The sequence below is a fragment of the Ceratotherium simum genome, chromosome 25 (genome assembly GCF_057802395.1).
Source record: "Ceratotherium simum simum isolate JZ-2026a chromosome 25, ASM5780239v1, whole genome shotgun sequence".
NCBI lineage: Eukaryota > Metazoa > Chordata > Mammalia > Perissodactyla > Rhinocerotidae > Ceratotherium > Ceratotherium simum.
The window spans coordinates 39,028,928-39,042,512 of NC_141924.1; the positions used below are offsets into that span (position 1 = coordinate 39,028,928).

Sequence of the window (13,585 nt, forward strand, 5' to 3'; positions counted from 1 at the left end):
CATGAAGCTTATACTCTCTGTCAAATAGATAAAGCCTGAGAGTTGTGCCTTTCATTTAGAGTATGGCCTGGTTGGTTAGTTTTTGTATGTGACTAATCCAGAATAAAACCAGTTTGCTTGGTTAAGTCTCAAGTTCGATGCTATAAAAACAATAGCTGGGGGCTGGCCTGGTGGTGTAGTGGTTAAGTTCACACACTCTGCCTCAGTGGTCTGGGGTTCACGGGTTCAGATCCTGGCCACAGACCTACACACTCCTCGGCAAGCCATGCTGTGTCAGCATCCCACCTACAAAATAGAGGAAGATGGGCACAGATGTTGGCTCAGGGCCAAACTTCCTCACCCCAAAAAAACAGCAACAACAACAACAACAGGAAACAGTAGCTATCGTCTATTTGGGGGATGATTCCTTAGTTTTTTTGCTTTGACACCCTATTTGGCAAGACAAGGACTTGCATCAGTTAGGTCAGTGTCTTCTGCTCTTGCAAAAACCCAGACCTCACCTAACCTTTTTAATCTTGCCAAATTTTTAGAAGTGCTTGTCTTGGTACACAAAGAGAAGTAAGGTAAAGAGCATAGTAGATCAGCAAGAGCCCCCAGTTCAAGACAAAACACAGCTTAAAGCATATTTCCTACTGATGCTGGATCATTTTATAGGACAGCATGTCGTCCTTGTTGTTATCATCATTATTGTAGCAATAAACTGAATTTGCTGTAAATCTATATAGTATCTAAATGATGTGCCTGGAGAAGCCTTTACTGCACTTTGATTACAGTGTACTTTATCATGTTTATTGAAAACCAGTGTGATGATATTTTCCAATTGGAATTTTCCAACTCTTTCATCTCTAAGCAGATTTCAGAATCAAATGTGCTTATCAAAGATTTTTCTTTATCTTTTTGGAACAATGTCTTATCAAAAACTGAAAAATTGTTCTTGTGGTTATATACTATTTTATTTTAAAAATGAGATTATTAACCTTAGGTCAATCTGATTTTATGCATTTTGTTGATTTCTTAAATTGAAAAATAGAAAGTTGGAAAACAAATAATTCTGGGACCCCAAAAATTTATGCATTTTTTGGTTAGATTAATGAGGAATATTTTTTAAAAAATACAGTAATAAATAGCAAATATTGGGATATCCACTAAACAGATCAAACTAAATAGATTGCCAGAATTTAAGCCAATGGATCTTAGCTATCAATCTTAACATGTTTCATTGTGTCACCGCATTTGAAATGACAATTAATGAACAGAAAGGCTTTTTTCAGCCTAAAAAGAGAAAATGCACTTGACCTTCAGGAATGGACCTGAGACTGGAATTTCTGACATAAGCCTCTGAAGAGACCTCAAAGAGTCATGACAATTCACAAGTTTTCTTCCTTGAGGTTTATATCCTTGAAAGTTTATGCTATATTGCCAATTAAGCTGTGGATAGTGATTTGCTGGCAAATCTAATTTTTGAGATTGAGTATATTTTGTATTTTTCCTTCTTTCCAGAACACATCTAGACACCTCAGCTGAGCTGCGGTATTCAGTTGGATCTCTAGTGGAGGGTCAGCCTGACTACAGAACAACTAAAGTGATAAGAAGACCAAGGAGAGGCCGCATGGGTGTGCGAAGAGATGAGCCAAAGGTTAAACTTTTTATTTCAAGTCTTTGATGGTTTTAAGTAAATACATTATTCCATTTTGTATAGAATATTAATACTGAGAGAATTCAAAATGATCACATTTTTAATAGTTTCAAGTGTGACATGTCATATTTCTAAAACTATAATTAACATAAAACCTGTACTATGTGCAAGAAGTTTAACTAAGCATTTCCCATGTATTTATGCACATAACCTTGTGAATTGGGTACTGCTTTTATACTAATTTCAGATATGAAAAGATTGAAACTCAAAAATTTTGTGTTCAACTTTACACAGCCAGCAAAGTGATAGAGTCGAAACTTGAGCCTATGTTTGTGGGTTTCAAATCTCATGCTTTTATCCATTATGCTATATTGCCAAACAAATGGATTGTTGGTTTGCTTGGACGCTTAAGCAATGGTAGTCATATTATTAATTAAAATTAGTTAAATATTGTCGTTATAATTACTATTTTAAAAACACTGAGGAAAATGTACATCGACTATTGAAAGTGTTTGTATAGAACTGTTCATGATAAACTGCAGTGCCAGCCTTTCATTCAGTCAATAACTTAAAATGTGTAAGCTCTGCATGTTGAATAAGTACAGAGCTGCATTTTATAGACAATGACTATAGTTCCTTTGTGCCCTAAGCATAGTTTGTTCTCCCCTCCTCCTCCTCAAATCTTAAGTAATTCCTCAGGGCAATATCATGTGGTCCCCCCAAAAGTCATTTTACATTATCACAAGAATGGAAACCAATTTTTTTAAAAGCAGAAAACTCTAGGACCTCTCTCTTACTCCCAACCATCTCCTACATTCAGATCACAGCTTGAAAAACACTAGTCTATTGCTTACTCAGGACTTCGTTCACACGGAGGATTTATTATATTAGTTAAAAAATCATAGCCATGTAAAATAGCATGCCTTGGGCTTAAAAAGTCAAGGAGGCGTTTAAGTGACCAGAGCAGTGGAGATGAAATTAACTTACTTTGCAATATTTTTAATAATAAATTGTTAGAATCTGTGTAAATGAGTATTGAGAGAATACTTGTATAATATGTTGTGTGATAGTATTTGTAGTCTCAGCCTATAATAAGCAAGTGTAGGTAAGACTAATTAGTATAAGAAATGGGAATGCTTGAGTACAAGTGAATAGAGATCATTATATTTGGAAACAAGGAAATATGTTGCAAATATAAATGCTTTAAAGTAATTGTTACTTTGAATTGGGGTTGAACTGGAAATCATGCAGAAGTTTATTATCTTTATTCCTTATTAAAATCTTGATATTTATGCTGACAATTAATACCTGCCATTACTTAAGATGCCAAGGAAGTATTTTATTGAACCAATAAATTAAAATGTTAATAATCACTTCTGCTTTTGCCAGGTAAGCTGTAAAAGCATGTGTGCTTTTTGGTTGTTGTTTCTCAGAATAGTGCTTTGAAAATGAGCAATATGATAAATACTATAATTGTTCATTTACCATTCAGGTGAAATCTCTTGGGGATCATGAGTGGAATAGAACTCAACAAATTGGAGTGCTAAGTAGCCACCCTTTTGAAAGTGACACGGAAATGTCTGATATTGATGATGACGACAGAGAAACAATATTTAGCTCAATGGATCTTCTCTCTCCAAGTGGTCATTCTGATGCCCAGACTCTAGCCATGATGCTTCAGGAACAATTGGATGCCATCAACAAAGAAATCAGGTGAGTTCAATTATTACTGATGGTTTCAAAGGATTAGAAGACTTTGATACTAAAAATGTGATCATCAGATCAGAAGCAGTGGCATCACCTGGGAGCTTGTTAGAACTGTAGAATTGCAGACCTCACCCCACACCTACTCAGTCAGAATGTGCATTTTCACAAGATTCCTAGGATATCTGTATATGATCTGTATAAAATCAAGACAGCCTTTGTAAGGGACGTATACAAACTAATGATATTAAGGCAATATAAAAGAATGAGGTAAAGATAAAATCGATGAATTTTAAAGCACTTTTTAAATTAAAATTTGCTATTTAAATAACATTTTTGGCAATAGGTGTCTTCAAGGTACATTTAACACTGAAGTAAAGGTACTAAATAGCATGCAAATTAATGTGCAGCCAGCTCCTTAAAAGTATTTAGTTAGACACTGGAGTGAAATTAACTATGACTGAATTATTTCAGACTGGATATGAAAAAATGTACTATCACCACCCAGTGGATAATAGATGGTTTCCAAAGAGCAGATAACATTGTAGACTTGACATGGTACAAGTTAACATTTCAAATATTTGGAAATATTGTCACTATGATAATTTCAATTTTAGCTTAATACGTACTTTCTTGAATCCCACTGATATTCAGTCTTTTTCTATCATTACCTTGACTAATCCCCGTGAAAGACCCAACTGTGTCGGGTGGATTTGTTTTTTTTCAAACATCAGGAAACTATTCTTGACCTGTTTTTTCAATTAATAAACAGTGTTTTACTATTTTGAACAATGATTTTGTTTGTTCTTTCTGGCTCTAGCTAAATCTGTTGGCTTCCTAATATGATTCAAATCTACCTGGTTCCATACCGTCATCACCCTATCACACATGGTAATAGTTTCTCATCTGGATACCAACAGTAGTTTCCATCTGGTTTGTTTATAGTGTTTGGGTTCCCAATCTAATCCAACCAACACTGCAGGCAGAGTGGAGTTTTTAAAACCCAAATGTGCTTATGTAATTTCCCATTTTCAAACTCTTCAATTGCTCTTAAGATAAAGATCAAAATCCTTCATATGGTCTGCAATGCCCCACCTGTCTCGACCTTCTCTTGCCATTCACCTGTCCAGCTCTGTGTCCCTTTATACATGACTTTCAGTTCTTCAAATGTTCCCTTGCTCTCTCCTTTGTTATTGCTGTTCCTTTCTTCTGGAACATTCTCCTCAACCCACGGCATTCTACCCTAACACTTCACCTCCTTTACTCTTCACTCACCATGAACAGCTCCACCATCGCTTCTGTTCTTCAGGTCACTTTATTGTCCTTAAGTTCTTTACCTTCACTAGACTGACTGCAAGTTATATAAGAGCAAGAAATGTATCGCCTCACGGTTTTATTTCCAGATCTTAGCACTTTACTTAATAAATAGACAGTGGTTCATAAATACTTGATTACCATAAATAGAAAAAATAATATAGAAGAGTAATTCAAACTGAATAACATTTTCTGATGCTGTGCAGCTCATGGCTTAACTCACTGAATAGATTTGAAATCAAATATATATCTTTGTGATATTTGTTTTTGCCAAAAATATATATACACACCCTCAATAACAACCTATGTCCCTCCAGGGACATTTAGTTTTGTTACATTAGAGTAGAAATTACTAGTAACAATCTTGGTCTAGATGAATGAAGTTGATACCCAAATAACATATTCAAACTACTGTCCCTCAATATTTTTCCTCACTGTCCCCCATAATGTAGATAAATATAGTTGCTGGTTTGTAAGAAATGAAGAACTACATAAAATTCAAATATGTAATAGCATTCAAAAGGAATTTATCTCTGCTTAAGATTTTTCTTCTTTCATGAACTAAATTAACCATTGAAAAAATACCTGTTTTCTGGCTTCTTTATTCTCTCAAAGGGAGAGATCAAATGACTTCAAACTCATTTGCCACTGCAATGTTCATTAATCTGTTCATCTACAGTCAGCTACTATTTTGCCTGCTTTACTTCTGTAGTCTTATTTATTCTTTCATCCTTCTGTATGATTCCTATAGGGAATCCCTCCCCAACATGTTGGGATATTCTCAAGGGACTCTATTTTGTTGCTGTTTTCTTAACTTTCCATTTTTACACCAGGATTTGAAAGATCAACGGGTTGTCATATATTTTTCCAAATAAACAGATGATCTAAGTAACACTGGATTTCCTGTTTGAGTAAACATCCGTCTGCCTCTTACTCAACTTGTTCTTTTAGGTTAGACTCTCCTTTACAATTAATGGAATACCTAGAGTTCATAATTAAAATTCCTTTGTATAGCACAACCATATTGTCTCTCACCAGAAAATTTTTCTGAAGGAATAATTTTCCACCAGGCATTTTAAAAGCATAAAATTCCTTTTTTTTTTTTTTTTTTGAGGAAGTGGCTGTTTTTTTCATTAGAATGTGTTTAAAGCATTAATGATGTTGTACTATACTAGTTGATTAAGCCTTCCTTTGGGTCTCTGATTTGGGGTAAAGTTAAAATGCACCCATGAAAATAAACTCCAAAGTAACAGAATTCATATTCTTTGTGTAAGTGAAAAATTATAATTAGGAGTAAATGTGCCTCAATATTTTTATTGACTTTTTCTTTAGAGCAGTTCACAGCAAAATTGAGGGGAAGGTACAGAGAGTTCCCATATACCCTGGCCTCACACGTGCACCGCCTCCCCCATTATCAACATCCTCCACCACGGTAGTACATTTGTTACAATTGATGAACCTACATTGACATATCATAATCGACCAAAGTCCAGAGTTTACATTAAGGTTTGCTCTTGGTGTTGTACATTTTATGGATTTGGAAAAATGTATAACGACATGTACCCGTCATTATGGTATCATACAGAATATTTTCCCTGTCCTAAAAATCCACTGTGTTCTGCCTATTCATCCCTCTCGCCTCCCAACTCCTGGCAACCACTGATCTTTTTACTGTCTTCATAGTTTTGCCTTTTCCAGAATGTCATATAGTCGGAATCATACAATATATAGCCTTTTCATATTGGTTTCTTTCACTTAGTCATATGCATTTAATGTTCCTCCATGTCTTTTCATGGCTTGATAGCTCACTTCTTTTTAGCACTGAATAATATTCCATTGTCTGGATGTACCACAGTTTGTTTATCCATTCACCTACTGAAGGGCATCTTGGTTGCTTCCAAGTTTTGGAAATTATGAATAAAGCTGCTATAAACATCTATGTGCAGGTTTTTGCATGGACGTAAGTTTTCAACTCCTGTGGGTAAACATCAAGGAGCACGATTACTGGATTATATGATAAGAGTATGTTTAGTTTTGTAAGGAACTGCCAAACTGTCTTCCAAAGTGAATACATAAAAAGAAAACTGCAATGATCACAACTTTGAAGTTAAGGATTATATATCATAGGAGATCACAATAAACCATTTGTAGTTAAGAGGAAAATAGGAGAGGTTTCTGACCCCTTTTTTCAAACAAACTATACTGGTACACAGTTTCATTATAACAATATGGAAAATGTGTATAGATTCAATTTAGAAACTTTACACAACCCAGCTAAAGTTCTTTATTCTTTGTGCCTTTGTAATAACTAATTTATACATATTCTTTTTTTTTTAACAGTTTTATTTATTTATTTATTTATTTATTTTGTGAGGAAGATCAGCCCTGAGCTAACATCCATGCTAATCCTCCTCTTTTTGCTGAGGAAGACCGACTCTGAGCTAACATCTGTTGCCAATCCTCCTCCTTTTTTTTTGTTTTCCCCAAAGCCCCAGTAGATAGTTGTATGTCATATTTGCACACCCTTCTAGTTGCCGTATGTGGGACACAGCCTCAGCATGGCTGGAGAAGCGGTGCGTGGTGCACACCCGGGATCCAAACCCGGGCCGCCAGTAACGGAGCACGTGCACTTAACCGCTAAGGCACGGGGCCGGCCCTATACATATTCTTAAAGCTTCTCTTTATTTAAGGAAAAAGTGTAATGTCTAGTGCTTTGTCTTCTCAAAAGCATTTATAACAACAGTTCTTTTTTTAATTTCATTATCTATCTATCTATCCCCACATTATTAATTGCCTGCTGCTTGTTTAAAAGTAACTTGCCTAAGTAGATATAAATGTCAAAAACGACTCAGGATTTTGTTTGGCCAAATGATAATTGTAAATGACCATTTATTGAAGATTTATCAATTATTCTTTTTCAGTGGATAGGAAGTAAGATTCAATAACTTCGTTGGAATCTGAGTCTCTAAAAGTCTCACTTTTGGACGCCTGAGTTCAAATGTAAGATTAGAATTAGTGGCAGAAATTAGGCAGGCAAGGTTTTAAAAGAGTGTTAGCAAGTGGTATAGTACAGAAAAGCAGAGAGGAATTATGTATCATTTGAAAAGAAAGATTTTCTAAATTTCAGCAAGAAAGTCCTGGAATTTAGTGAAAGTTATCTTGCCTAGAGAGAAAAAGATGGAAATACTAGATTTGATATAAAATGCTCACAGAGTAGTTTTATATTGATTCACTATGTGAATTCCAGTTACCATTAGAGCAGCATATAATAGATCAAAATTAAACTGTACCTTTCAGGCTAATTCAAGAAGAAAAAGAATCGACAGAGTTACGTGCGGAAGAAATCGAGAATAGAGTGGCTAGTGTGAGCCTGGAAGGCCTGAATTTGGCGAGGGTGCACCCAGGTACCTCCATCACTGCCTCGGTTACAGCTTCTTCACTGGCCAGTTCATCTCCCCCCAGTGGACACTCAACGCCGAAGCTCACCCCGCGAAGTCCCGCCAGGGAAATGGACCGGATGGGAGTCATGACACTGGTATGGTGTGGCCAGAGAACCTTTGCCCTCGTTAGGATTGATGGTGAATTAGCTGAAACTTATTGGGTCTTTATTCTAGTCTCAGGACTTTCTGTGTGTCTTATTGTTTCTTTTTCTTTTTTTACCACATCCCTATGTGGTAGGTGCAATTATTAATCGTATTGTGAGATGAGGAAATGTAGCCTGCATAGGCGTAACTTTCTCATGGTCCCATAATAAGTCAATGGAAGAACAGGAATCTAAATATCACATTGGAAATCTGAATAACTTAAACCATGAAGTACATTTTTACTGATGATATCTTGATGAAGTAAATGGGAGTAGGTGGGTTTCTTTTAACACAATAAATTGCAAAAATTATTTAATTGTTTCAATGCACCAACATAGAATGTTATACTTTTATAATATCATGTAATTTTAATAAGAGCCATTAAAAACAATAGCAGCAATTTCCCAATTTTGTTTTAGATTTTCATGTCAATATTTTCACCCTTCTTTATTCTTTATTTCATTTATCTTTTTATTTAGGATTAAAAATTGGAAACCTAAATTAGGAAGTACCTTGAACATAAGTGAGAGAAAATCAAAGTACCCTTTGCTAAAAATAATACAGGAAAACCTCTGGAAAATATGGTTGACATGACTACTGAATGCCATGATGTTTAGTCATTTAATTCTCATGATGACATTTGATAGTCTGAGGCATTATCATAATAGAGAGTAGAGGTAACTGAGCCTTGAGAGTGTGAGTAAATTGCCCTTGCTCAGCACAGCTAGTAAATGGAGCTGGATTTTTCTTCAAATTTGCTAACTCAAAACCGTGTGCTGTCCCTTTTTTTCCGTGATTACCTGGAAATATGTTGAAATGACAACAATAATGAAGATTTAAATATTCTGAACTGTTTATGGAGGTAAAATTCTATGCTTTTGTAATGAATACTAAAACTATATTATTAAAATAATAAAATTCCAATAAAAAATGCAAGTTAGGGAATAGAGATTAATTAAAATGCAAATAGGTCAAATAATAGTTTATACACTGTAAAATCTAGCACAAATATAACAATTCGAGGAGATAATCATACTACAGAAGAATATGAAATATAAAGAGAATTTCTGGTCAGAAAATTGTGAAGCTGCTATAGAAAGTGTCACAATGCCTGTATCTGTGTGTGTGTGTATGTGTGTATAATATCTGTACAAAGAAGTTTAATTCATTTCTAAATGCATCTCTAGATAAATATGTTGCAATAAAGTGTATTGTGACTAAAAAATTGTAAAAATTATATTTATTAGAATTAATTATATAAATGCACATATATGTGCATACTCGCACCTCTAGGGGAAAACTACCTTCTAAATAATTAATTTCTTTTATTTTATCTTCTCAAAATTTTTATTATAGATATAGATTTATGTATCTTTTTCTTTAATTTTGTAATTGAGAATTGAAACAGAAAATTATTTACGTGATGAGGCAATATTTCTCCTATTCAATCTCTTTACAATTATGAGACTTCTAGTCAATAAAGTCTACATACAAGAGAAATGGTGAAATTAAAAAAATAAAGGAAACGTTTACCTCCTTAAGCCATTGAGTCCTCTATTCTGTGCTCATTTCTAGACTTAATATTAGAAATATTTTTAGAATAGACAGCACGGACAATGGCAGTCCAAACAAAGGCCAGCTAACCAGAACTGACCCCACCAGATACAGCACAAACTTTTAGCCAATGTACTCAGATATACTAACCCAATATACTGAGCTACGTTATGATCTGCTTATTTTTGAAATCTAACAACCATCCATCTGATTTTATTAACTAAAAATGATATTATCCCTGGCTTAGTTTCTGCATATGTAACATATGCTACACATATTGATGACCTACTTATATCAAAGCTACAGTAAGAATCTTGTCCACAGAGCATAATTTAGTCAGCATTCAAGGCAAAGAAACTTTGGTTATTTTTGTACTGCTATTATTTCCTTACATTTTTACAACAAAATACTATGTTGTTTTAAGTATTTTCATAAACATTAGTATCATAATCCTTGACAGTGTTATTATTTTTATAATAATAAAATAACATATGTACAATGATTTAGATGTGATGTTTATGTATCTGTGAAAAGGATGCCTCTGCTTTCATGCATTTTCTTGAGCAGTTACTCATAAATAAATCAGTGGTAAATGAACACAATTACACTATAATTAGAGTACTTAAAAAATATTTAGAGCATTTCCTGAGGGTAAAAAAGTATTTAAAATATTCAATATCTGACTGAGCAAAACAAGAAATGAAATCCAGAAAGTCCTTATCACCTAATAAAACTTTCTCATCAAATTCTTATAACTATAGAAAATATTGGAGGAAAAATAATTTTGTTGGATATAAGTCATGTTTGAATATTTAGAGGAAAATTAGAAATTTTAGGAACAGAAAAGCTGAGATTGAAAAAATATTGTATTCATTTGTATTGTATATGTTTATGTGTTTTGCTAACATCTTTATTTGTCCTGATAATAAAGCATACTTGTATTTACTTTTACTTCACTACAAATCCATAAACATAAATAACATGCTAGCCATATCTAATTACAATATTGAATGGAGTAAATCAACCCATTTTCCAATAGCAACAAAAATATAAAGTGTAATGGAATAGTTTAAGAAAAATCTTTTGACTTATGTAAGAAAAATTAACAGAGATATTAAGTGAATACGGTTCATCTGGAATCATAAAGAATTAACTATTTTTTTTTAATTCTGTAAGGGGCATGGACAAGAAAATAGCAGCCCCAGAAACATGTAATAATACTGAGGCCAGAGCTCCCGGCATTTGGGAATAGGGGGTTTGTTAGGATGCCAGGGAGTCGGAGATCCCTCAGGAACAGCGTACGTGCCAAAGGAGGCCCAAGGCTCTGCACAGACAGGGCAAAAGAGAGTGTTTATAAACTCTGTATACTTGCATTGAGTCTTCGTTTACACATAATCTTCTTCATTCTCATCTATATTTTCTTAGGAGGATATAGTCCCATATTTATTTCTGGCTAGCTCACTCCATGTGTGCTTTATATTCCCTAGGGTCCATGTCTCATATCTCATGGATGTACACATGACCCCATCATGAAGAGATGCCCCCACCCCCCATACCATCTAGGAAGTTCCCTCTCTAAAGTAACTCTCAGGATGAGTGTTTTCATAATGGTTAAAAGACATTTATTTAGAAAAGAATAGAATGAAAAAAAAAGATGGCCAGGTTATAGATATTATTTAAACTTGTAAGATTGTCAAATGGTAATCATTAATTAGATCTGTTTTATGTTGTTTTTATTATTGCCAATCACAGCCAAGTGATCTAAGGAAACATCGGAGAAAGGTATTGTAAATATCTTTTATATGGTTACTAGTTGAATATTGTTTTTTCTATGAAAGCTGTAAAATTATATTCCCTCTAGTTCAAGCACTTTATTAACATAAAAAATAAATATTAAAAGTATTTAAGTTTTATTGAATCGTTTAAATATTATCATAAGAGAAAATGCCTCAAAATAAAATTGTTTATGCTTTCTAAGGTAATGAGTATATTATGAGGACTAAATATCCTGGTTTTCCACAGAATATTTAGACTAAGTTGGTAAAATCAAATAGTTTACTCTCAATACTAGAACAATGCTGCTTGTTTTAAAAATGTAGGTTTTACTATTATTCAGGTGTGTGACACCAACAGATCAGAAGACAACTGCCAATAAAGAGGCAGCTTGTTATATTTCCAAAGAGGATGGGGCACATCATGCTATGTAGGGCCAAGGGGAAGCACCAGGGTGGGTGTGGAGGCAGAAAGAGTAGGGGAAAGCATGGGCAGGAGCCTTTATTTTGGTTTTTATGGGAAAGGCAAGGCAAGGCAGGGTAAGCAGGCTCAGGAGTTTGAATAATTTCAGTGGGATCTAGGGTACAGGGGTTATCTCTAGTTGTGTAACACCTGGCCTGGGATGATGAAGGCAGAGGAATATTGCCTCCTGGAGGACAAGAGCCAAATGGAAAAGATGGTTTAGGGTACTGGTCCAGACTGGTCAGTTTGCATATGGAAGGTGCACTCCAGGGAAGTGTTTTACTCTCTCTAAGAATTAGCTAGCCCTGGGAGGGGCATCCTCTCCTGGGTCAGCATAGCCCCAGATGCTAGAGCATCAAGAATACAGAAAATTTGAAAATATAGTGAATACACTGGTTTCCTATTTGGTATGATATCAATAGAATAAATATTGGATATGGGAAATAAAATGGACTTCAGCTCTGATTCACAAAATGACATCTTGTTAGATAATTGAGAACAGCAGAGCTCAGACCTAAAGGATATTAGATAGGAAAGATTTCAAAGATTCAACCTATTACCCAGTGCATAAATACTTTTCAGCATCTTTCATGATGTGGTAGTCAGCCTATGCCCAAACACTTCTGGAACCAGAGAACTTTTTTTCTTTTTAGTTAAGGGAATCTATATTATGCTTACACGGCTTAGACTGAAGGAATTTTTCTTTTCCTGAGCCATCATCTGTCTTTCTATAGCATCTTCTCCTTGATAGTATGAGTTGATTCTCAACTGTCAAATTTACCATGCATAATGTTCTTATTATTTGTCTTTGACTTTCTCCACCACTTCAAAGGATGATACTGGCAATATAGAAAGACATCTGAGTAGATCATATAAAAGAAGTTCAGTGGGTATGAGGAAAAAAAAAGTCACAAAAGAAGATTCTGTACAAAAATGCAGCCTCAGGGAATTCAGGGAGTTAAGAGATGATTGGTAGAAAGGTAGGTCATGGAAAGAAGACCACAAACTTAAAATTGTTATATATCAGAGTAAGGAGTTACATGCATGATTTCTTTTACACTTCAAAAAAAACAGGTTAAAATAAGTATTATCACTTCCATTTTATTGATGAGGAAATTAAATCTTAGAGTGAGTAAGTAATTAGCACGTTATTCAACAAGTAAGAGAAACCAGGATTCGAATCCATCTCTGATTCTGAAGCCTTTCTCCTCCACTTTATTTATATAGTGTGAGTTCTAAGTATTCTTCCAAGGAACGGTCTGTGGATGACATTTTTAAGAGCTGATATTTGAGTTGGCATAGTTTGACTGGCAGTGTGAAGAGAGGAGGGTATTTTATAGGAGGGTGTTTCAGGAAAAAAATCTGGAAGTAGAAATGATCAGGTTTAGCAGAAATAGTCATGGAAAACAACCATAGTTAGATCAGGAAACTGTGAAGACATGAATACTTATTAGGAAGAGTTTGGAAACACGCTTTATGAGTTTAGATGAGATTTGAATTTAGAAAGAGTTTTCTATAGTATTGACATCATGCTGAAAGCAGTTCTTGAAAAAGATTC

General features: G+C 34.5%; 1 protein-coding gene across 3 annotated transcripts in view; it reads left to right on the plus strand.

Annotated features, from left to right (window-relative positions):
- PPFIA2 (PPFI scaffold protein A2) overlaps positions 1-13,585 on the plus strand; it is a 466,644-nt gene that overhangs the window by 373,047 nt on the left and 80,012 nt on the right. For all 3 annotated transcript variants that reach the window (XM_014796194.2, XM_087449132.1, XM_087449134.1), the window contains 4 exons: positions 1,501-1,636; positions 3,129-3,349; positions 7,952-8,189; positions 11,545-11,574. In XM_014796194.2, coding sequence (XP_014651680.1) covers positions 1,501-1,636; positions 3,129-3,349; positions 7,952-8,189; positions 11,545-11,574 — 625 coding nt within the window. The remainder of the gene's footprint in view (positions 1-1,500; positions 1,637-3,128; positions 3,350-7,951; positions 8,190-11,544; positions 11,575-13,585) is intronic.